The sequence below is a fragment of the Aethalodelphis obliquidens genome, unplaced genomic scaffold (assembly GCF_003676395.1).
Source record: "Aethalodelphis obliquidens isolate GAN/ISIS:26980383/991018 unplaced genomic scaffold, ASM367639v1 scaffold62, whole genome shotgun sequence".
NCBI lineage: Eukaryota > Metazoa > Chordata > Mammalia > Artiodactyla > Delphinidae > Aethalodelphis > Aethalodelphis obliquidens.
This window is the reverse complement of record NW_020838006.1, coordinates 10,588,094-10,611,512: the sequence shown is the minus strand read 5'-3', so window position 1 is coordinate 10,611,512 and position 23,419 is coordinate 10,588,094. Positions and strand designations below refer to the sequence as shown.

Genomic DNA, 23,419 nt, shown 5'->3' with positions numbered 1-23,419 from the left:
GCGCGGGCCTCTCACTGTTGTGGCCTCTCCCGTTGCGGAGCACAGGCTCCAGACACGCAGGCTCAGCGGCCATGTCTCACGGGCCCAGCTGCTCCGCAGCATGTGGGATCCTCCCGGACTGGGGCACGAACCCGTGTCTCCTGCATCGGCAGGCAGACTCTCAACCACTGTGCCACCAGGGAAGCCCCAGCCTTCTTTTTTAAAGAAGATTTAAATTAATGGAAAAACATCTCACATTCTTAGGTCAGAAGATTTAAAATTCTTAAGATGGCAATATCCCCACATTGATCTATACAGTCAATGTAATCTCTGTGAGAATCTCAGCTGCCCTTTGTTTTTGTTTTTGTTTTTTTGGCACAAACTGATAAGCTGGTCCTAATATTCATATGGAAAGGCAAGGGATTCAGAATAGCCAACTATCTTGAAAAAGAAGAATAAAGTTGGAGGGTTCACACTTCCTGATTTCCAAACTTCCTGCAGTAATCAAGAGAGGGTGGTACGGACATAAATAGACATATTGATCAATGGAATAGAATTGAGAGTGCACGTATAAACCATTACTCTTACAGTGAGTTGATTTTCAACAGGAATGCCAAGAAAATTCAATGGGGAAGGAATAGTTGTTTCAAAAATTGGTGCTCAGACAACTGGATATTCACAAGCAAAAGAATGAAGTTGGACCCTTACCTAACACCATGTAAAAAATTAACTCCAAATGAATCACATATTCAAATCATTTGGGGGGCTATGAAAATATTCTAAACGTAGATAATGGTGATGTTTTACAACCCCATGAATATATTAAAAACCACTGGACATCACACTTTAAACGGGTGAATTTTATGGTTTGTGAATTAAATCTCAATAAAACTAGTTTAAAAGGATTTAAATGAGTTACCAGAAGAAAACAGAGTTGGGGCTTCCTTGCATCCATTTCCCTTTCCTATCTGCCCCTCAGTTTCCTTTATTAGGATTAGCCTTCAATTACTGCATAGGGGTTTTTTTTTGTTTTCAGACATAACTTTTCATTTCTCTTAGGTATATATTTAGTGCATAGGGTTTTGTGGGGCTGTCACTGAAGTTCTCCTCCTCCCACTACCCCCTCTGCCCAGCTAAAGGGAAGGTATTTGACCCAAGTCAAAGCAATTCGTTGTTCCCGCCTTGGAATGTGAATCTTGAGCTGAGGAATAGAGACTGAAAACTAATTTAATTCCATCTGACTCGTAGCACTTGCCCATATTCTTCTTGCTATCAAATGGCTACTGCGGATCTTTCTGGAATCTAGGACAGCCTTTATTCTAACCCCATTATCCAGCCTCTCATCTATTCTATAGCCCCTGGTATCCTTCAGGTACCTTTCTTCTTGCTTACGATGGCCCGAGGGAGTTGCTATGATTGAAGCCAAAGAACTGAACTGGTACAGAGAGTGTCAGTGCCTCACAAATTTCAACTTTGAAAGAGCTATGTTTTTATTTATTGTGTGGGAAAATTTGAAGATCTAAACAAATTACACAGCCCTTAATTCTTTCCTATAAGATGTGTATTCAATCTGGACATTTTGCTGTTTCTTCCCAGGGTTAAACATAAGTATTTTGTATTTATATTCATATTTTGGTTTTTCTTCTTTCTCTTTTGCCTGCTGGTCCCACTTCCACCTAGGTAAAACCCACCATAAGAGCACACAACCGCTGCTATTTAAATAGTCCTTGGAAACAATATGAACTATCATAATAGTACAAGTTATATTGGAAATAGCTTTAAAATTGCCTCTAGAGAATTTGAAAAATCAAGATGAATATATCTTAAGGTGTATTTTTTAAACTCCATGGGAATGGACAGTTCATCAAGGCACAGGAAGGATCCTAAGCTAATATTAAAAAGAACCTATTAAAATAGATCTAAAGTCACAAAGCAAGTCATTGAAGAAAGAGCAGTTGCTTGGATCAATACATTGTGGTGTCTTTGTACCATGGATAGGAACATCTATAGGAACTGTAGTCACATGAAGGAATGTTGTGTGAAAAGAGTCAGACACCAAAGCTCATATTCTGATGTAAAGATCAAGACCAGGCAAAACTAAACTGTGGTATTATAAGTTAAGAGAGGAGTTACCTTTAGAGAAGAGGGGTAATGACTGAGTGGCCTATGGGGGAGGTATTAGGGATGTTTGGCATGTTCCATTTCTTGACCTGGGTGGTGGTTTCATGAGAGTTTGCTTTATGATAAAGCATTGGTCTGGATAATTGTTTTGTGCACTTTTCTGCATATGTATTTCAGCAGAAAAAATTTTAAATGAGGGAAAAAAGGTAGTATCTTTTACTTTTTTTTTTTTTTTTCGGTACGCGGGCCTCTCACTGTTGTGGCCTCTCCCGTTGCGGAGCACAGGCTCCGGAGGCGCAGGCTCAGTGGCCATGGCTCACGGGCCCAGCCGCTCCGCGGCATGTGGGATCTTCCCGGACCGGGGCACGAACCCGTGTCCCCTACATCGGCAGGCGGACTCTCAACCACTGCGCCAACAGGGAAGCCCGGTAGTATCTTTTAAAATAATATATATTTTTTGGTTTTAAAGAAAAAATCTTGGCTTTCTAGTACTGTGATTCTTAAGGCAGCTTATTACCAAAAACTCAATAAATTTCTCTTTATTAACTGTTCTGTCACCCTTTTCATTTACTTTCCAATCTCTTTATCAACACCTCTCTAAAAACATATTGCTTCTGCTCAAGGATAGAGTATGAGGCACCAGCAAAATTCTCAGGATTTACTGTTTGGCCATAGCTCCAACTCTGAGAATTCAACCAACTAGTTTAAGGGTGATTATATTTTCAAATCATTGTGAGTAAAGTTGGGTAATGCACTCACTGTAACCAACATGGGGAGATGACTGCTCTCTGAAAGCTTACTTTTATATTTCCCAACCTGGGGATGTTTAATGATATAATGATAAAGAGTTTCTAGCATGTGCTTTCAGTGTTACTTACCGGGTTTTTTGTTTTGAGTACATTTTTAATCTAATAACTCCAAGGAAGCAAGAGCATGCATAGGTGACAAAAAAAAAATTAATGTAGTTTATTTACATGTTAAAGAACAATACTATCTTTCTGTCATAGGTTCAGGGTTTTTAAATTCAAATCCTGATTTGTACGCTCTTCAAAGTGCAAACATTGGTCTGGGAATTAAACCTATATTTTGAGTACTTCAAAAAGAAGTACTTGGGCTTCCCTGGTGGCGCAGTTGTTAAGAATCTGCCTGCCAATGCAGGGGTCACAGGTTCAAGTCCTGGGCCAGGAAGATCCCACATGCCGCGGAGCAACCAAGCCCGTGCACCACAACTACTGAGACCATGTGTCACAACTACTGAAGCCCAAGCGCCTAGAGCCTGTGCTCTGCAACGAGAAGCCATTGCAATGAGAAGCCCGCACACCTCAGAGAAGAGTAGCCCCCTCTCCCCGCAACTAGAGAAAGCCCGTGCACAGCAATGAAGATCCAACACAGCCAAAAAAACAAAAGTACTTAACGTCTCTTTGTTTTCTTTCTCGCAAGAGAAAAAAAAGTCTTCCACTTGAATAAAGGCTAAACTGCAGTGATAATTCAAAAATTAAGAAAAGATTAAGAATCACAGTTAAAAGGAGAATGAAACATCTCATCCTGGATTTGGGGGATTGAATTGTTAGCTTGGCAATTACTTTTTCTGTAAGTTGTTAAAATGGTTAAAAATTAATGTGAGAGACCTAAATTCTCTCTTGCTTTGGAATTCAACCAGGATTCTATATATTTTGTCTAGAGATAATTGCTTTCTTTTCCTTTCTTTCATTTTCAACCAAAAAAAAGATAATGTTATGCTGACAAGATACTCACGAGGAGAAAAAAACAGTGGCTATATCTACATACATCTTTATTGTAGATATTAATCTATCATCTATCATAATCAAAGCAAATTTTTAGTTTATTTTTAAATGAAATTCTATGGCCTAAATCTGGAGATCATTCCTAATTTTCTAACAGGTTGGGAGATTTATGGTTAAGAGCCTACATTTTTATTTAGCAGATTTTGGTGATATTTTTACATAATGTTTATATGACTCCACCAACTTGATTTCCAAGTTTCCAATTAGGGTGAAAAATAATCCATCTGCTCCAATCCTCAGAAGTGAAACTGGGCAAAAACAGAGGATTCAGCATTCTTATAATTAAATGGCCCAAGTGTATAACTGATTTACAAATGTAATGGATAGCTGAGGTCTCAGTTGTTCTAATTTACTAGTTACAGCATTACTTGCATGGGCTGACTGGCAATGGGAACAGAGTCTCTGGCTGGTGACAGTTGCATTATGGCTCTAAAGTGTATCTTTAGCTGGTAGACCAGTGGTTATTGCTTCCCACTAAGAAGGCCAACAAAACTAGTCTTGTCAGGTTCATAGATAAAGCCGTAATTGCTAGCTCCTTTCAACTGCACTGCAATAGATGCAAATCTGCTACCACTGTTAGAAACACAATTCCAGGAGAGTGCCCTAGCAGTGGGGGTGTGGTGGGATAGCCTTTTATCAACTCAGTCACTTCACGGGACAGCCACCATCATGCTAGGACACATGACACAAAGAGACAGAGAAAAGTCCTCTTCGTTCTCTCTGTATAATTGTTGGTAAGCAATGGAACCTCTCTAATCCCTGATTTCTCTTTTGTATGATGGAAATTGTATGAGCTGTTGAGAGCGATGGAAAGATCAGTTGGCTTAATCAGGTAGCATTTTTAATTCCTTGCATGTGTTATTTAAATCTGCTTGTAACTCAGTCAACTAAAAGAGTTTATTTGGTCACCACAGTATATAGATTACAATAAAGTTCTAAGTACTTCTGGGACTTGTAAAGGAAGTATGAGACACATTTCTATTCTCAAGGAATTATTATACTTCAGGTGAGATAGGACCAACCCCAGTGTAAGCTGGTAAGCAAACTAATGAAAATATAACCAATTGCAGCCACTGACTAGGACTCTGATGTTCCTCCAATGCTCTGTGACCAGATTCAGATGTGATGAACAGGAAGGTCTACTGGACTCAAGGAAGGAAAACTGGGCATGTAAGATGGGTTCACTTTTGAGAGTTTAATTATTTTGGTAAATCATTTTAGCATAATCTCATGTTACTGTGTAATTTTTGTTTGAAAGGTTTGTACTGAAAAAACAAATTTTTATTACAAAAAATGATAGATTAACTCTCATATAGATATGTGTCATCACTAAACTTATCCCTTTTGTTTGCATACAACTTCTCCCCAAGAAAATAATGCACATATGTACATAAATGATAGTTTAAATGTCTAGTTTTGGGAGACTAATTCATTAATAACACGAAAGTATCAGAGAGCAATGTACACATTGCATGTGCTACTGAACTCGGGAGATATTTAGTAACAGCCCATTTTCTTCACCTGCAGCTGAAGAAATTATAGTAAATCAGAGACTACACAAAAAACAGAGGAGGGTAGCTAAGCAACACATTCAAATTTCAAAGGAGAAAAGCCCTACATTTAGCTATTAAACGTATATTCATCAGCACAGCAAAAAAAATCTTCATAAACTGATTTGCAGCATCTATTAAAATAAAATAAAAATCCAGAGTAGGTTATATTGCCTAGGTGACATTCTTGAAGCTCGATATGTGTTGTGAAGCTGCAAGCCGTCTCTTCCGGTGCAAGCCTTCCTGGATTGCCCACTCCATTAATCTGTATCGGAGAGTCCCCTTTTCTCCTAGAAAATTTGCTTAATAATCTGGATTGTGTTTATGTGGGTGTGTTATCACTTTGTGATAATCATTATGATCTGTGCTGTATATTTCAACCTAAAAGAAAACAAGCCTTATGAGACTCACTTTCATAAATCATTACCACACTTGCTTGATCTAATAACCAGGTCTCTGTCTTTCCAGCGCTTAAATGTGCTAATCTATACCCGTGTACCTTTACAGAAGGTTGTTATACCTTTGTCATCCATTGCTTTGTGTATTTTTAGTTGACTTGTGTTTATTCCCCCTTCCCTGTGAAAACCTAATTTCTTGGCCTGCCATCTGCTTTGTATTGATAATTCTCCTACACTGAGATAGAGTACGCAATGGTGTGTTGGTAAACCAGCTCTCAAAAGCAAAAAAAAGAGCCCTGATTTGAAGTGATTGCCAATTTCTGGGGTGTAAATACTCCCAATATCAAAGTCCCACAAGGTTTAACATCCAGCTCACAAAACTTTTTTTTTTTTAGAAACAATACCCATAATAATTATTTACTTTTTTAAAAAGTTTATTTATTTTTGGCTGCTTTGGGTCCCCATTGCTGTGTGCAGGCCCTCTCTAGCAGCAGCAAGCGGGGGCCACTCCTCGCCGTGGTGCACAGGCTTCTCACTGCGGTGGCCTCTCCCGTTGCGGAGCACGGGCTCTAGGCGCGCAGCCCTCAGCATCCGTGGCACGCGGGCTCAGTAGTTGTGGCATGTGGGCTCTAGAGCACAGGATCAGTAGTTGTGGCTCGCGGGCCCAGCTGCTCCACAACACGTGGGATCCTCCCGGACCAGGGCTCAAACCCATGTCCCGTGCACTGGCAGTCAGATTCCCAACCACTGCGCCACCAGGGAAGTCCACAAAACTCTTGAATATGTAACAGTAGACGCTCATGAACCGACAAGAGCCAGCTCTAGCCATCCAGGTAAGCAGTAAGGTCTTTGCTAGTTTTGCACTGACTCCGAACAGCGTTTTCATTAACTGCTTATTCACTCATACCACCACAAAATTCCCCCAGCTGCGGGCATACAATCATATTTCAGTGTGGAATCAACGATGGGTGAAAATTGTTCCCTCTGTGCATCCCTTCAGAGTTAAAGCTAAATAAGCCAGTTTGCTGAATTACTTAGAACCAAGTATTTATTGCATTACAAACGGATATTTCCCACTTGTCAGAAAATGTAATAGAGCCAAGACACCCATTGCTGTTTGTTTTCTGCCCTAAGTGCAGACTAAACGGAATGGATATTCAGTAAACTGTTTTACACTGAAGGATGCATTATCAAAATGGGGAGGGGATAAATAAACAGGCAACATAAATGTCAGAGGGGATTATGGGTATGAACACCTTCTTTCTACTACTGTATAAACCGGCCCCTGCTAAAAATGTTCAGCGGCATAATAACTACATAGATGAGTTTTGCTCTTGGAAGTTGAAACACAGAAAGGCCACTGACATTTGCAGTGTCAACAGTTTGGAGGGCAACATTTTTCCTGGTTTATGATAATGCCTATTAGTTCAGCACGGACTGATCAGAAAAAAACAACTAGAATAAAAGTTAAAAGATGTGAAATAGTGTGAGAAAAATCCTTTTTAAAAACACTGATTCTACTGAAAATAAAAATCTAGGACTCTTCAATTGTAATCAAATGAAGTGGAAGGTGGAGAAAAGGGACACCATTAAAATTCTCTCCCCAGATCATCATGACTTCAAATTTCCTGGGGCCAGGGGACATGACTGCAAATTGAATGCTAGCCCCTCTGGCTTCTTTTCCTCTCTCTCTTTCCTGCCTCCAACTCCAATGGCATTTGAGGTTGAAATTGAACAATCACGTCTATGACTTCCCTCTCTATCCACATTTGGGTTTCCTAAGAAGTTATGAAAAGTATCAGAAACACATTAGAATGGGAAATGGTATAAGCATGGAAATTATTTCAAGGGTTATGCCCACCTGATTTTTGATCACGTTGATGGGGAGATTTGGTCTGCTGTACGTCTGGATACTCACTTACACATCTACCTTTCTAGTGTTGGAACCTCTATAAACCATGGTGACAGAGGAGGGGACAGCATCATGCAACTCTTACTCTATCTCGCTTGTGATCTGTCTCACATGCGTGCCTGCGCTAATCTTACCTCTCACACCTATCCTTTCCCTACCATTCAGCTCACTTCTTTTTTGCAGTGGTGTGTTTTGAGAGTAGAGTTTCTGATGAAAGTTTTCCTGTTGTTACTGATTCCTATAATACTGGTGTAAAGACCATCAAGTTATAACCTTTTCACCATTCTCAGTACCTAAGCCAAATGTCATGCTTATCGTTAAAGAAAAATGAAAACGAGTATCACAGTTTGGAATCTGGAGGAAGCAGTCTCTGAGATAATGTTCAGGGAGTGCCCTCAAGATCACACCTGTGGAAAGGAGGGGGAAAAGTGGGATCCGACAGAGGGAGAAGTTTGAGCCGTGATGTAGGCTAGACAGCCTCAGCCACAGGGGGTTCTGGAGCAGAAGTGGCTCATCAGAATCATCTCACTTTGGGTGGAAATGGTTGGTCCTTTAGTATCTCTACCTCCATCCTTCATTAGTTGTGAGCCTTCCTCAGAGGGCATGACCTTAGTGAGGTGGTTCTCTGTAGGTGATGTGCTCCCTGAAAGGACTGTAAGCTGGGAGCTTTTCTACTGAAACTCTCACAGTAGCTGGGGTAATAAGTCCTTCCTTGAAGAGGGGTTTGAGCACCCCACCTCCATGTGCACCACTACAAATCTCCTAACCCAGAAAAACACCTATCATCATTCAGACATCCGTTATAAGAGCATAAGAGGTTACCTAGTATAAGTAGTTCACTTATATGTGGAATATAAATGATACAAATGAATTTACTTACAAAACAGAAACAGACTCACAGACAGAAAACAAATTTATGGTTACCAAAGGGAAAAGGGGGGGCAGATAAATGAGGAGATTGGGATTAGCAGATACAAACTACTCTATACAAAATAGATAAACAACAAAGTCCTACTGTAGAGAACAGGGAACTATATTCAATATCTTAGAATAAACCATATGAAAAAGAATATATATTCTGTTCACCAGAAATTAATATGACACTGTAAATCAATTATACTTCAATTTTTAAAAAAAGAAAAAAAATAGGAGAAAGAAAAAAGAGGCTACCCAGTAATACATTAAAAACCATTGGTGATTTCAGGACTTCCCTGGTAGTCCAGTGGTTAAGAATCTGCTTTCCAATGCAGGGCACAAGGTTTTGATCCCTGGTCGGGGAACTAAGATCCCACATGCTGCAGGGCAACTAAACCCATGCGCCGCAACAAAGAGCCCGTGCGCAGCAATGAAAATCCTGCATGCCGCAACTAAAACCCGGCACAGCCAAAAATAAAATAAATAAATATTTTTTAAAAACTAAAAAAAACCATTGGTGATTTCAACAAATGGTGTTGGAACAATTGGATATCCATAGGCAAATAACAAAAACCCTTGACCTAAACCTCTCACCTTATACAAATATTAACTCAAAATGGATCATGGACTTAAATGTTTAAATGTAACATGTTAAACCATACAACTTTTGGAAAAAGACAAAGGAGGAAATCTTCAAGACCTCAGGTTAGGCAAATAATTCTTAGAGAACACCAAAAGCATAGGCCATAAAACAAATCAATACATTGGATTTCATTAAATTAAAATATTTTTTCTCTGCAAAAGCCCATGTGAAGAGGATAAGAAGACAAGCTGCATATGGGAGAAAATATTTGCAAACCACGTATCTGACAAAGGATTAGTCGCTAGAGAATATTAAAAATTCTCAAAACTTAATAGTTAGAAAATGGGCAAAAGACATACATGAACAGACATTTCATTGAAAAGAACATACATACGGCAAATAAGCATGTAAAATAACGCTCAGCATCACTAGTCATCAGGGAAATGCAAATTAAAACCACAATGGGACATTACTACTGGTCTATCAAGATGGCTAAAATAAAAAATAGAGACAACACCAAATGTTGGTGAGGATATGGAGAAATTAGATCAATTATATTTTGCTGTTGGGAACAGAAAATGGTACAGCCATTCTGGAAGATAATTTGGTGGTTTCTTTAAAAAATCTAAATATGTAACTATCATGTGACCGGCAATTACAGTCCTGGGCAGTTATCCCAGAAAAATGAAAACCTTAGGTTTACACAAGAACCAGTTTTATTTGTAATATCCAAAAATATTGGAAACAACCCAGATGGCCTTCAACAGGTGACTGATTAAACTAACTGTGGAAAACTACTCAGCTCTAAAAAGGAATGAACTATTCTATTCGTTCACTTGACAACTTTAATGAATCTCCAGGGAATTATGCTGAGAGGAAAAGAGTCAATCTCAAAAGGTTATACATTGTATGATTCCATTTATATAACTGTGGGGGAGGGGAAGCTCCTGGCCTTTCTCATGTGCATATAGAGGCGTGTAAAAGGAGGTTCCCTTCAGTATTCTAATAGAAAAAAAAAGAAAAGAAAAATGAATGAGAATGCCTATGATTAAATAAATTCCAGTACGCCCATAATATGAAATACCATGGTAGCAATTAAGAAAAATGAGGTAAATCTATATGCACTAATATGTAAAGCTCTCCTGAGCATATGTAGAAAAAGCAAAATCCATGAAATTACCAAAAGTTGGTTCTTTGAGACTAATAAAATTGATAAATTCTTAGCTAACTGACCAGGGGTAAAAAAGAAAGTACAAGTGAACAATATCAGGTTTGAAGAGAGGCTATCACTACAGAGCCTAACAACATTAGGAAGATAATTAGGCAACATTACAAAGAGCCTATGCCAATACATTTGACAACTTAGGTACAAAAAGACAAAATATTCTACATTTTAAACAGGTAACTCTCAAACTATTTTCCATTTGGTGGAACTGCCAACCCTTCAGGCTTTACTCCAGACTTTAACATCCGTCCCCTCATCAAACTCCTATCCTCACCCTCCACACACACTTTGAAAACAACATCTTGGAACCACAAGGACATCAGATGGGACCGTGGGAATTGTCTGGTCTCAAACTCTCATTTTCATAAATCTGCATCTTGCTGTCCAACATGGTAGCATTAGCCACATGTGGCTTTAAAGTTAAATTAATTAAAATGAAAAATTTGGTCACACTAGCCACATTTCAAATGCTCTGTAGATACATGTAACTCATGGCTACTATACTGGAAAGTGGGGATTTAGAACATTTCCATGATTGCAGAAAGTTCTAGTGCACAGGGCTGCTCGAGAGCTTTGTTATTTAAAGGGTGGTCTGCTGACTAGCAGCCGGACACAGGCATCACTGGGAGCCAGTTAGAAACACAGAATCTCAGGCGCCACCCCAGACCTACAGAGGCTGAATTTGCCATTTAACAAGATCCACAGGAAGTGTGGATGCAGGTTAGCGTCTGAGAAGCCCTAATCATGTGATTCCAAACCTCCCCAGGTCATACAGCTGACTGGTATCCAGCCCTTCCCTGGATCCAGCTATCATTTTCCCTTACTATCCCACGTCCTTATTATTTCCCTGCCACACTTGCTTTCTTACTCCGTTTAATCACAGCACTTTATCAACATTTACAGGGCAGCAAGGCCATCGAAGTCCTCAGAAAATCCTTCATGCCCTTATCCTCATTCTGATTTGCAAGTGCTAGCCTGGCAGACTTGTGATAAAGGTCCAGCCCTCTCTGACGGCCGTGGTGGTGTTCAGCATTTCTCCTGGAGAATCACTGTTGAGGGGCTAGAAATTAAAGCCAATCTTGACACCAGTGGGGCACCAGTCATCACCTTCTATGGTACGCTGGTATAATGGTGGTATAATGGTCTTGGTGGTATAATTGCAGCATTAGTTCTTTGGACGCCACAGCCCTGGGGTAGCGCAGGCAGAGCAGGCTTATGAATTTGCCTCGATGAGTGTCACATCTGACCATCTGATGAGAGAGAGAGTTCAAAGTAGGCGCAAGTGATCCCCCAGCATAAGTACTGCTGAATCAAAGTAACTGGTTAGTACGTCCTCAAAAAGAAGTGGATTTGGAAAGAGGGCACCAGGTTGGCCTGGAACTCTGGGAGGTGTGCTCTCAGGGCACCACCAAAGTACAGGGAGGCAGTGATGGAGGTCTGGCCAAGCAGTGACTGAGGGTGGTATAGGAGGAGCTGTCCAGGTACAGGTTGCATCAAAAGATGTTGGTCTCACTGTCTCCCAAGAAGACACAGTCCAGGAACTCCAGGGTGGTGTGGCAGTCACAATGGAGCAGCAGGGGTTCCTCCACTGCTGGCAGCACCCAGGGGCTGGGTGACACCAGCTTGGACTTCTTCTTGCCATAGTCAAGGACAGCTCCTCCACCAGCAGCAAAGTGAAGCCTGGGCAGAGATATCCCCAGAGTTGGGGAAGATCATGAAATCCCATAGCCCTATGCACTGCTCTGTCAGTTTCTGGATAAACTCCAGCATTGGATCAATGATTTTTTTTTTTAAACTGTGCAGCAGCCATAGGCATCTATGAGAGTGGGCTCCAGGTCCACAAAGTCTTGAGGGCGCATACTTGCCAGTCCAAGTTTCTGAAGGTGCTGCAGGAGTTGCTGCCATATTCTTAGGTTTTGATACTGGACTCAGTACCACAGGGCTGGGACTGTACTCCACGCAGCAGAGTCCTCAATTACCTGTCTGGCCCATATAGAAAGAGGTGTCCCCAGTATGGATATGGTCTGATAGGTGGAGATAGTCGAGAGTCAGTTTCTGCAGACACATTGCAACACCATGAATTCCTGGAACGGTGTTTTCATATGTCCTAGTCTTCCCTAACATACTTATGAATTGGATCAAATACAATAAGAATATTTATTAGTTATTGCTATGCCCAAGGGATTATGAGTTGCTTTTTTTCCCCCTGAATCACGGAAGACACCATCCCTACCCTCAAGGAACTTCCAGTGTAGTTGGAAGAATACTGATTAATGTCCATTAAAAAGCCACAACAAGTAGACAAGGCTGAGAATCTGAGTGTCAGATGAGTGATAGAAACTGTCTGGTTTAGGGGGACTCAGAGGAGAGAAAAAGAGGCTGCAGACAGAGAGGAGAGTTAGGGAAGGAGAGGGATGAACTGCGTCAAAATAAAGGGTAGGGCTTTCCTGGTGGCGCAGTGGTTGGGAGTCCGCCTGCCGATGCAGGGGACACGGGTTCATGCCCCGGTGTGGGAAGATCCCACGTGCCGCGGAGCGGCTAGGCCCGTGAGCCATGGCCGCTGAGCCTGTGCGTCCGGAGCCTGTGCTCCGCAACGGGAGAGGCCGCAACAGTGAGAGGCCCGCGTACCGCAAAAAAAATATAATAATAATAAATAAAATAAAATAAAGGGTAATATATTAGCGTAGGCTCCGTAAAGAAGTGAGCCCTACTTCAATCCATTGTTTCTAAGCGCCTAGAACAGAGTGGGGACATAGTAGGCAAACGGTAAATACAAATGAATGAATGGCAGAAAATGATATAAATACAAAAGCAGGTAGTATCTGACGGTTAAAAGGCTTGAAAACAGGTCAAGAAGTGTTGATATTTACATTAGTGATGTCCTCTCAAGAACTCATAAGTACCTAAACGCCGACACTTTACACTCCTCCCGTGTGTACACAGCGCGGGGTGGACAGGAGTTGCTGGTTTTGGTCACTACAGTAACTCCAGGGTCTGGAGTAGTGTCCCGCACATCAGTGAATATCAACTGACTAAAGGTCGCCCTCTCCCCTAGGCCACCCACCTGCGAGGAAGGGCCGGCGGCAGGCCACACAGCTCCTCCATTACAGCATTTCCATTCGCTATTGCAGCATCTATCGAATACTAGATGGACTCTTTCAGGGCAAGGTCGCGCCTCATTCCCCAGGGAACTGCTAGGTGCCTGTCCAGTGCCCAGCACCTGACAATCAATATCAGCGGATGATGCATTAATACGGTTATGACTGAAGTTAGTTACCACCTAACTCTGCCGGGCGAGTCTCGTTTCCCCCAGGTTGACTGCCCCGCCTAGCGCCCACACCCGAGCGCGTCGGACGGGAGGACGCATGCGTGACTGGTGGATGAAGGGGGGTCAGATGGCCCGGCACGCGCAACCGCGCGGCCGCACCGCCCGGTCACGCGATGGGGCGGCAGACGCCTACGCTGGCGGCGGCCTTAAGGGCGGCGGCGGGTCCCGGCCTCCCAGTCGGCCTGTCAGCCGGCTTGGAAGTACAGCCGGAAGCTCGCGCGGCGACGGCGGCCATGGCGGCTGAGGAGGTGGAGGTGGACTCTGTGGACGCTAATGAGAAGTAAGTGTGGCGGGGGCTACGTCAGGTTCGGGCGCGCGGGCAGCGCCGAGGACTCTTTAACTCGCCCGGCGGCTCTGTCGTCCGGCCCCGGCGCGAATCCGCGCGGCGCCGGGAGGAGAAGCCCTGGCCTCGCTCTGCCCCCGGCGGGCGCCCTTCGGGTCTGAGTGTGACCCAGGCAGCGCCGGGAGGCCGCTTGACCCCCGCGCGGAGGGGCCGCCACGAGGTCGTGTCAGCGGCTCGGCGGGGCGGGCAGCGGGGGTGACCCGGCACTCGGTCCGGGCTGGTCGTCCGCTGAGGTCTCCTTCTGGGCAGAGACGGCTGGGGACCCAGCCCTGCCCCCAGCGCGGCCCGCGAGTGCTGACCGGCGTCCCTGCACCTGACTCGAGTTATGGGAAACGGCTGAGTCACTCTGTCCACTTCCGAGCGCGGCTTCGGACCTCAGGTTCGCGCTGTGCTCGGTCCATCCCGGGGCGAGAACGAAAGTGCCACCCGGCCGAGCGTCTCGGGAGCCTGAGGAAGGGGCGGCGCTTCTTCGGGACAGTGTTGGATGGCGAGCCCAGGTTCACCCCAGAAGCCGCGAGAGGGAAGGGAGTGTCGGGGGAAGGAGGAGCCCAGAATGGGGGAAAGGGGCTGGGGGAGTGAGTCTGTGGCTTGAGCTTTCAGAGGACGTTTAATTTACAGATGCTTTATAGAAAGAAAATTAACACGATATGGGTAGCAAATTCAGAGTCAGTAATCTCTCAAATGGAGATCTTCCTTTGCTTCCAAGTGTTCTGGCGTTACTGGAGAGATGTGTGCGTTTGCTTCTCAGAAGACACACTATGTGTAGGAAACTTTATGGAAGTGGTGGGACAGATGTCTAACGGGAAGCTTTTTAAAAAATTTTTATTTTATTGAAGTGCAGTTGATTTACTATGTAGTGTTAGTTTCAGGTGTATAGCAAAGTGATTCAGTGTGTATATATGTGTATATATATATATATTCACATATTCTTTTCAGGTTTTTTCCATTATAGGTTATTACAAGATATTGAATATAGTTCCTTGTGCCATACAGTAGGTCCTGTTGTTTATCTATTTTATATATAGTGGTGTGTAGCTGGTAATCCTAAACTCCTAATTTATCCCTCCCCCCTTCCCTTTTGGTAATAAGTTTGTCTTCTATGTCTGAATCTGCTTCTGTTTTGTAAATAAGTTCATCTGTATCATTTTCTTTTAGATTCCACGTGTAAGTGGTATCATGTGATAGTTGTTTTCCTCTGATTTAGTTCACTTAGTATGATAATCTCTAGGTCCATCCATGTTGCTGCAAACGGTCGTATTTCATTAGTTTTTATGGCTAATATTCCATTGTGTGTGTGTGTGTATATACACACACACACAATGTATATATATACCACATTTTCTTTATCCATTCATCTGTTGATGGACGCTTAGGTTGCTTCCATGTCTTCCAGCACTTGTAAATAGTGCTGCTGTGAACATCGGGGTGCATGTATCATTTCAAATTCGAGTTTTCATCTTTTCTGGACATATGCCCAGGAGTGGGATTGCTGGGTCATATGGTAGCTCTATTTTTAGCTTTTTAAGGAATCTCCGTACTATTTTCCATAGTGGCTGCACCAATTTACGTTCCCGTCAACAGTTTAGGAGGGTTCTAATGGGAAACTTTTTGATATACGAATATACTGTTTGTATTATTCTTTTCTACCTGTAACTTCATGCACTTGGCAGTAGATGAATAGCAGTTAATTAGTGGAAAAATTAAATTGCTATGAACATTATTGCCCTATTTCTCAAGGCCAGTCACTCAGATTGGAAAGTAAATAAACTTCTATGCTACCCCCCATATATGTTTAATATTTTGACAACAATTCTATTTCAGATGTCAGGAGAAATTAGCATATGAAAAACTAAATGACAGAAGGGAATATAAAGTATCATGACAGACAGGGGTATTTGGAAAGATGACAGAGGGGAAGAGTTGTGAAATATTAGAAACTAGGTTCTTCTCTTGAGTTTTGTTTATATGATGAATAGGTCCATTATTTTGGTTTGTTGATGAACTTCCTTGTTGAGGTGAGATGCTGCAGGCTGTGTGAATACAAGTCAGAACCTGTTAGCTTGTTACCCTCTCCTTTGTCACAACATTTTTGGCTCTCAGATTGCTTTTAGGAGGACTCTTTGGCCTCCATGTTGTTGTGGGACTTGGGAGTCCAGGGCACAGCCATGAAAGGAATTTGTGGTTTTGGGTGATAGCAGGAGGTCACTGGGGACAGACTATAAACTATCCTTAGCAGCTAACCAGCCGCAGTCCCTTGTTAGAGGTGGGCCTCCTTGGTGCTCTTGGTGATACACTTGATCAGTGTCCAGTGTACAAACTGGTATGGCATTGTGAACTGTAACAAGTAAGTACCTGTTCCTGCTGGGTGTTCCCTAATGTGTTCATATTAAACCTTAAGGTCGACCCTGTGTGCTAGGTACTACTGTTCCCATTTTTCAGGTGGAACTGCAACTGGGACTGCTGCTAGCATCCCACCAGCAAGTAGCAGGGATGGATTGGAGCCCCCTAGGTATCTGGATTTAGTCTAAGGAGCTGTCACATATCTCTGCTGCCTCTCACCACGATTGGGCCTACTAGGATGTTTGGTTCATGTTTCTTTTGCTTATTCCACTGATACTTCGTTACTTATTCCTTCATTGATACAGAGCTTACTTTAAAAATTTTTTTAATTGGTTGATCAACAATAGAACTATCCCAAGAGCCAAGTGGATTGTGGGAAAACTGAAGTCTTTGAATCAAGTTCCCTATTCTCAAGACATCTCAGATTTATAAGGGACAATGACATTAACAAAGGAAACAATTATAAAAAAGGTCACCTGAAGGCTTTTTGGAGTATGTAATTCTTGTTGTTTCCTTCTTAGTGAAGACAGGCATGCCTGGGAGCCATTTGGCTTTCAACATCTAACCCTTTTCAGTTGTAATACAGTTGAGAAAGCAATATGTAACAAGAGCTGGGTAGATTTCTGTGAATTGCTGCAAGGTTGTCCCAGAGAATAATTAAGTATCAGGTGAGTTTAGAGGAAGGCTGTCACGGAATTGCTGAGTTGCAGAGTAGACCACAGAGTAGCAGTTTGCAGTGGTGGTCCAGAGTTATTACTAAATTTTCAGGAATTTTGCCAACCATTGGCATCTTGAAATCAGCCATGGTGGTAGTACTTACACCATGGAAATCATCAAATAGTAATAAATAAGGGATTTTTTTTCCCCTCCAGTGGGTTTGCACTACAGGATTTCATTAGAGTTTTACTGTATTTCTTTGCCTTGGAAATAAGAGACAGAAGTCCACTCTCCTATCTTTTAAAAGACTTCTAAGATAAGTGACTCCTCTCTGTTACCATCTCCCCTTTCCAAGTCGTTACCTCCTGACTTATTAAACATCACAGAACTTCTCAGTGCCACATCCCAGTGGACTTTTATTTTTCTCAATACTTATATTTTTTGGGTCCTTTTTAGTGTTTGACACTAAAGATAGCTACTCCCTTTTGAGACTCTTACCAGACATTCTAGCGAATGTCTGATAAGAGCCATCTTCCGACATTTTGCTTCTTGTCTTACCTGAGATCAGTAGTTAGTTTTATTTGCCCCCCCCCATTCTCTAAATGGAGTCATTCTCCAATCTGCCTCCATCTATGTTTTCATTTTTGCCTTGTTTACTCACACTTCTTTTAACTATCCTGTTTGTGGAGAGGGCTGAAATCTCCTCAGGATGGAGCCTTCTTCAGTACTCAGTGATGTTTCTGTGTGCCAAATGTTTGCAACTGATTCCTCAAATGTAACAAGTCCAGACCAGAATCTCATTTGCACCGCCTTCCCCTGAACTAACAATACAAAAATCTCAGTTCTTCCCCTTGACTTCCTATTTTTGTTAGGGCACTTAGGTATTTAGTTTCTTCTGGTCATCCAGATTAAGAACTGTGGCACCGGCTTCCCACTCGCCCTCCCCTGCCTTCATTGCTCCAAATACCAACTCCTTTACCACGTGCAGTAGATTTTAAGTGCAACATCACCTTTCCATTCCCACTGTCACCTGGGGGCCACCTGGTTCAGATCCCCGTTACTCCCTTTTCTGATTTATTGCCGGCTTTAGTAATATGTTCTGTCCCTATGCTTTCAGTGTAATTTATTCGTTACTTTCACACCCCCAAGAGGCACAGTCTTGCTTGTAGCACAGCCACACACAGTGACTTTATTATATGTCCTCAGCCTGACTTCAGAGCCCTTTACAGGCAGCATGACTCTTGTCTTTGGAATCTTATTTCCTCCCTGTGCACTGGGCTCTGGCCAAGCTGTGTCTTTCATTGTTTCCTGAACATGTTTCTTGCTCACTTCCCTTTTCCACATGACTTGGTTCAAGTTGTTTTCTCTGACCCAAAACAGATTGTGATCTTCCTTCTCTAAAGGTCCATGGTATTTTCCAAAACGTTCTTCATGGCATCTCCACCATGTCTTGTAGTATAGTTTTCTATATTTGTTTTGTCAGCTCATTGAGGACAAAGCTTTTGTCTTATTCAAATGTCTGATAGAACCTAAAGAGGCTTTACAGATAGAAAGCTTCAATACATTTTTAAGAATCAAACACTTCAACTGTTGTAAACTTAGGCTGAAACAAATATTAAGATCAAAAACCTAGTACTTGATTATTCATTTTGCAGTTTGTGATTTAAATTTTTTAATCCTAAAATATCCAAAGGACATCAATAGATATATTCATAAGAAATTCAAAGTTTGAACTTGACTAGGATGAGTTTGAGCCATTAGGATCATGAACTTAAATTATATTGGAGGGGTTGGGAATATGATTCTTTTCCTTGACCTTGGATGAACCAACAGGGAACCATGCTTCACTGTTTTGCCTGTTCTCCAAAATGCCAATTACAGACCAGCAAATGCAGATTTCATCCTATGACAAAGAACTTAAAAGATTGTAGGGGCTTCCCTGGTGGCGCAGTGGTTGAGAGTCCGCCTGCCGATGCAGGGGACACGGGTTCGTGCCCTGGTCCGGGAAGATCCCACATGCCGCGGAGCAGCAGGGCCCGTGAGCCATGGCCGCTGAGCCTGCGCGTCTAGAGCCTGTGCTCCCCAACGGGAGAAGCCACAACAGTGAGGGGCCCGTGTACCGCAAAAAAAAAAGTCCTATGGATGGTACACTTAGTAAAAACGACACTGAATAATACATTTCAGAATCAAATGTGTCTCTGAATGAGTCCTTAAAGTCTGTATTGTTTATAATAGCCATTCAGAAACATTGTATAGTTAGATATTTAGTCTGATTCCACAGTTCTATAATCTCTCACTCCTGATCGTGAATCATAAAAAAAAATTGTATAGAAAGATGATTTTATTAAAACTTATTATTCAGTTTGAGACTTAGGATTTTTAGTTTTTATTTTCTTTATCTAGTGGATGAACTTATTTTGGAATTAACACAAAATGTCACTTGGATTTATTAAACAATGTAAATCTAAAAGTACACATGTAGTTTCTTTAATTATGTATGTTGGATGATGATGTGTCTGATTCTAGAATGGCTTGTTTACTGTGTTTGAGAAGGTAGGAAACAAATGGGGGAAGATATTACCAGCACATGGCTATGTCTAAAACACCAATTCTCCAACTCTAGGTCTTTAAAAGTCACAGGTTAGGACAGTAATGTTTAAAAATTGTATAAAAGTTTCTTAAAAAATAGAAAATAATAATAGTAAAAAAAGTAAAAGTTACAGGTTAGAAATGAAAAATAGTTAAAAGAATGCTAATTAACGTGTTAAAATATACTAGAGGGCCTGTGTTGTCATTGGTCTAATGGTTGTGATAATTTGAATCACTAGCATTATTTATTTAAAATAAAATGGCATATTAGTCACTTAAATTATGATTGTGTGAGACATACTCTATTTTTTTTTTCTTCCTCTTTTCCAGGATAGGATTTAAGAAGTCATTTCCCAGGAAAGAGGGTCTTTATTTGCCCAAGTGTGTTATCATTTTCAGCTTGGAAGTTCTCAGTCATTCATTGGTTGAGGAATTATTTCAGAGGAATGTGTATATTCATATGTCTAATAAATTTGGATATTTATAATAAAATCAAAACCTCATAGTTTCTCTAAATGAGATAGACTACTGTGCATAGAGTGCTTAGAATAGCTTATATAGAGAGCAGTAATAAACATAGTTTTTCTCTCTTGACAGTACCAGTATAGGGAGGGAGGCCATTTAAAACAAAATTGTAATATAATGAAATCCTCTTTACTTATAACCTAATTAGAAATGTTATTTAAGTGGCCAAGAGTGTGTGGAAATTGACCAGACATCTGTATATTTTCTTCAGAATACTTTGAAACCTCTTTCACTGTTTCACAATATTTACAGATTGTGCAAATCAGATTTAGTAATACTATAGATAGTCAGATGCCTTAGAGAACAAAACAGGAATTACTAGCCAATTTACATGTTGATGTCCTAGGATACAAGTGCAATGTTAAAGATATTTTTTTTTAACAAAAGATTACATAGAGAGTTAAGAGAGGACTTCCCTGGTGGCATAGTGTTTAAGAATCCGCCTGCCAATGCAGGGGACATGGGTTCGATCCCTGGTCCGGGAAGATCCCACATGCCATGGAGCAGCTAAGCCCGTGCACCACAACTACTGAGCCCGCGCTCTAGAGCCCGCGCGCCACAACTGCTGAAGCCCGTGCGCCTAGAGCCATAACTGCTGAAGCCCGTGCGCCTACAGCCCGTGCTCCGCAACAAGAGAAGCCACCGCAATGGGAAGCCAGTGCATCGCAACAAAGAGTAGCCCCTGCTCGCTGCAACTAGAGAAAGCCTGCGTGCAGCAACAAAGACCCAGCACAGCCAAAAATAAATTAATTTTAAAAAAAAGTTAAGGGAAAAAATATTCAGTTTTATCTCTCAAACTCGGGATACTTAAAATCACATTCTTAAGTTAATAAACTCTGTTAGTATGCTAAGCACATCCTGTTTGGCTTCCTTACAGTTGCCACCGTTAGTGTAGTGTTTTAAAGCTTTTCTTACTCAGAAGTCTGCTCACTAAAAAGATTCCTTCTATCTGTTATAGGTTATAAAGCAAGATTATTTAGTTTTTTGGTAAGATCCTTTAGGGCTTAGATCGTCAGCCTTCCTAATGAGGTCAGTTCTCAACAAATGGACAGTGTAGAAAACCTTTTGGTGCACATTGGTAAGCCTTCCTGATGCCATAGATAGATATAGTTCCTGTAGTGAATGGCTTATCTTTACATTGCGATTGACACTTTTCTTCTCTTCTGAAGTTAGGGCCTCAGCAATGTATGATGGTGTTTATTGATCTGCTTAAATAAATTAGAGAAGTTAATTTTTGCTTTTCTGTGTATTTTGCAAAGTTCTGAGGAGGCAGCCCTGTATCTTGTTCACTGTATTATGGCCTTGGTAAATTTAATTTTTACTTTGGTTTTTGTGACCTCAGAAGTATGGCTGGATATCTGACAAACTTCAGTCTGTGTCCTTATTTCCAATCTCATGTCCTTAGTTCCAGTCTTCCACACACTAAGCCTAGAAATGCAGAACAACACTGAATGGCATAGGAGATTTTGTGGAAGAGGCAGAGGGTTTCTTTGAAGATGAGGTCAATTTACCCCAAAGGCAGGAAGTGAGGTTGGATGGGTGTTTTAGAGCAGGGGTCCCCAACACCCGGGCTGTGGACCGGTACCGCACAGCAGGAGGTGAGCGGTGGACCAGTGAGCGAAGTTTCATCTGCCGCTCCTCATTGCTCACATTACCGCCTGAACAGCCCCCCCACCACCCGGTCCATGGAAAAATTGTCTTCCACGAAACTGGTCCCTGGTGCCAAAAAGGTTGGGGACTGCTGTTTCAGAGGGTTGAAGCAATAGAGGTTGCAAGCTAAGGTGTGGGAACTCAGTGAACAAAGGGTGATAACCTAAAGGGTGGAAAAGATAGACCCTTGCTTTTCACTCTTTAAAAATGTTCCTTTGAACCTACTATGTGCTAACACTCAGTCCTGTAGAATAATAACTCTAAGAAAGAAGTAAAGGCAGTTTATATAAAACATTGTCATCTGGTTAAGGCAAAAACCGATTAGATAGAAACATTATCGTGGCTTAGGGGAGAGGTTATCTTTACAGTTCCGTTAACAGTGAAAATAAAATATTTTACTATGTTTTGTTAAATATAGATTTTTCAGTTTAAATATACTTTAGAAAAGCTCCACTTAAAAAAAAATTATCTACTTTGATGAAAAAGCTGCTGTAAAAACTTGGAGAGTATTGGTGCCTCTTGTGGTTGAAGAGCCCTAATTTTTAATGTAATACAGTAGCCTTGCAAACATAAAAGCATTGTTTTGCCCCTTCTCTTTGAGTTAAGCCAGTCACTAAGAGGAAAAATGCATAGACAAGACAATCCTATCCTTTGAAAGTTGGTTTTGTGATGAGTGGTAAATAGGTAGAGGTAGGCATGAGTCTTGTATTACCGGCTGATATATCACATTTTAAACTCTAGTGCCTTGTGCATAGTAGGTATTCAGAGACTGAGTTTTTTTTTAATATTATTTTTTTTGAAGACTGAAACAAAGATTGCATTTGTGTTTTCTCTGCCCCAACATGTCTATGATGTAAGTGGGAACAGTAGTAGGTTATAGTTCATTTCACTTTTATTTGTTGTTGTACTGATCTCTGATTCTCTTTGGCCAAGAACTGTGCTATTATTTGAGGGATATTTGTTGAAAAAAATTGATGAGATTGAGTTGTAAGTAACTTCCTGTAGGTACTAGTTCATATATTTGTGGCCGAACATAGACATTGATGACCATGTTGTCAAGGACTTTTTTTATTTTAAGCTCCAAAGATCATGAGATTCTTTCCTTTTAGTTGCCTGTTAAACTGCTGTTTTCAACAATTGAAAAAATTGTTGAATAAATTGAAAATTTCGTTGCTGAAGGCTTGAGTTGTTTTTCCTTGATAATTTGTAAATAGTTTATATATTTACAATAAACTAATAGTAGTAATGTTTTCTATTATCTTGATACCTTGATAATAAGTTACAGGTAGCATTTGTCAGAGATGCCTAGAGGTCTTATCTCCTGTTAATTCAGAAGATTTGAAACTGGCAGCAGAGAACATTAGACTAGAGCCTTATTATAATGTAGGCTATTATGGATCTTCTGTTCTATCATTCTTTTTTTATTATTGAGACATAATTGACATATACCATATATTTGTTTCAGGGGTATAATATAATGATTTGATATTTTTATATAT

The 23,419-nt window shown here is 41.3% G+C and overlaps 1 protein-coding gene across 5 annotated transcripts in view; it reads left to right on the top strand.

The window, feature by feature from the left end:
• Positions 1–13,914: 13,914 nt before the first annotated feature.
• ABHD5 (abhydrolase domain containing 5, lysophosphatidic acid acyltransferase) overlaps positions 13,915–23,419 on the top strand; it is a 40,274-nt gene continuing 30,769 nt past the window's right edge. For 3 of the 5 annotated variants that reach the window (XM_027088156.1, XM_027088154.1, XM_027088157.1), the window contains exons 1-2: positions 13,915–14,096; positions 20,076–20,126. In XM_027088156.1, coding sequence (XP_026943957.1) covers positions 13,930–14,096; positions 20,076–20,126 — 218 coding nt within the window. In that variant the 5' untranslated portion in view covers positions 13,915–13,929. The remainder of the gene's footprint in view (positions 14,097–20,075; positions 20,127–23,419) is intronic. The other 2 variants (XM_027088155.1, XM_027088158.1) reach the window with 2 other exon arrangements.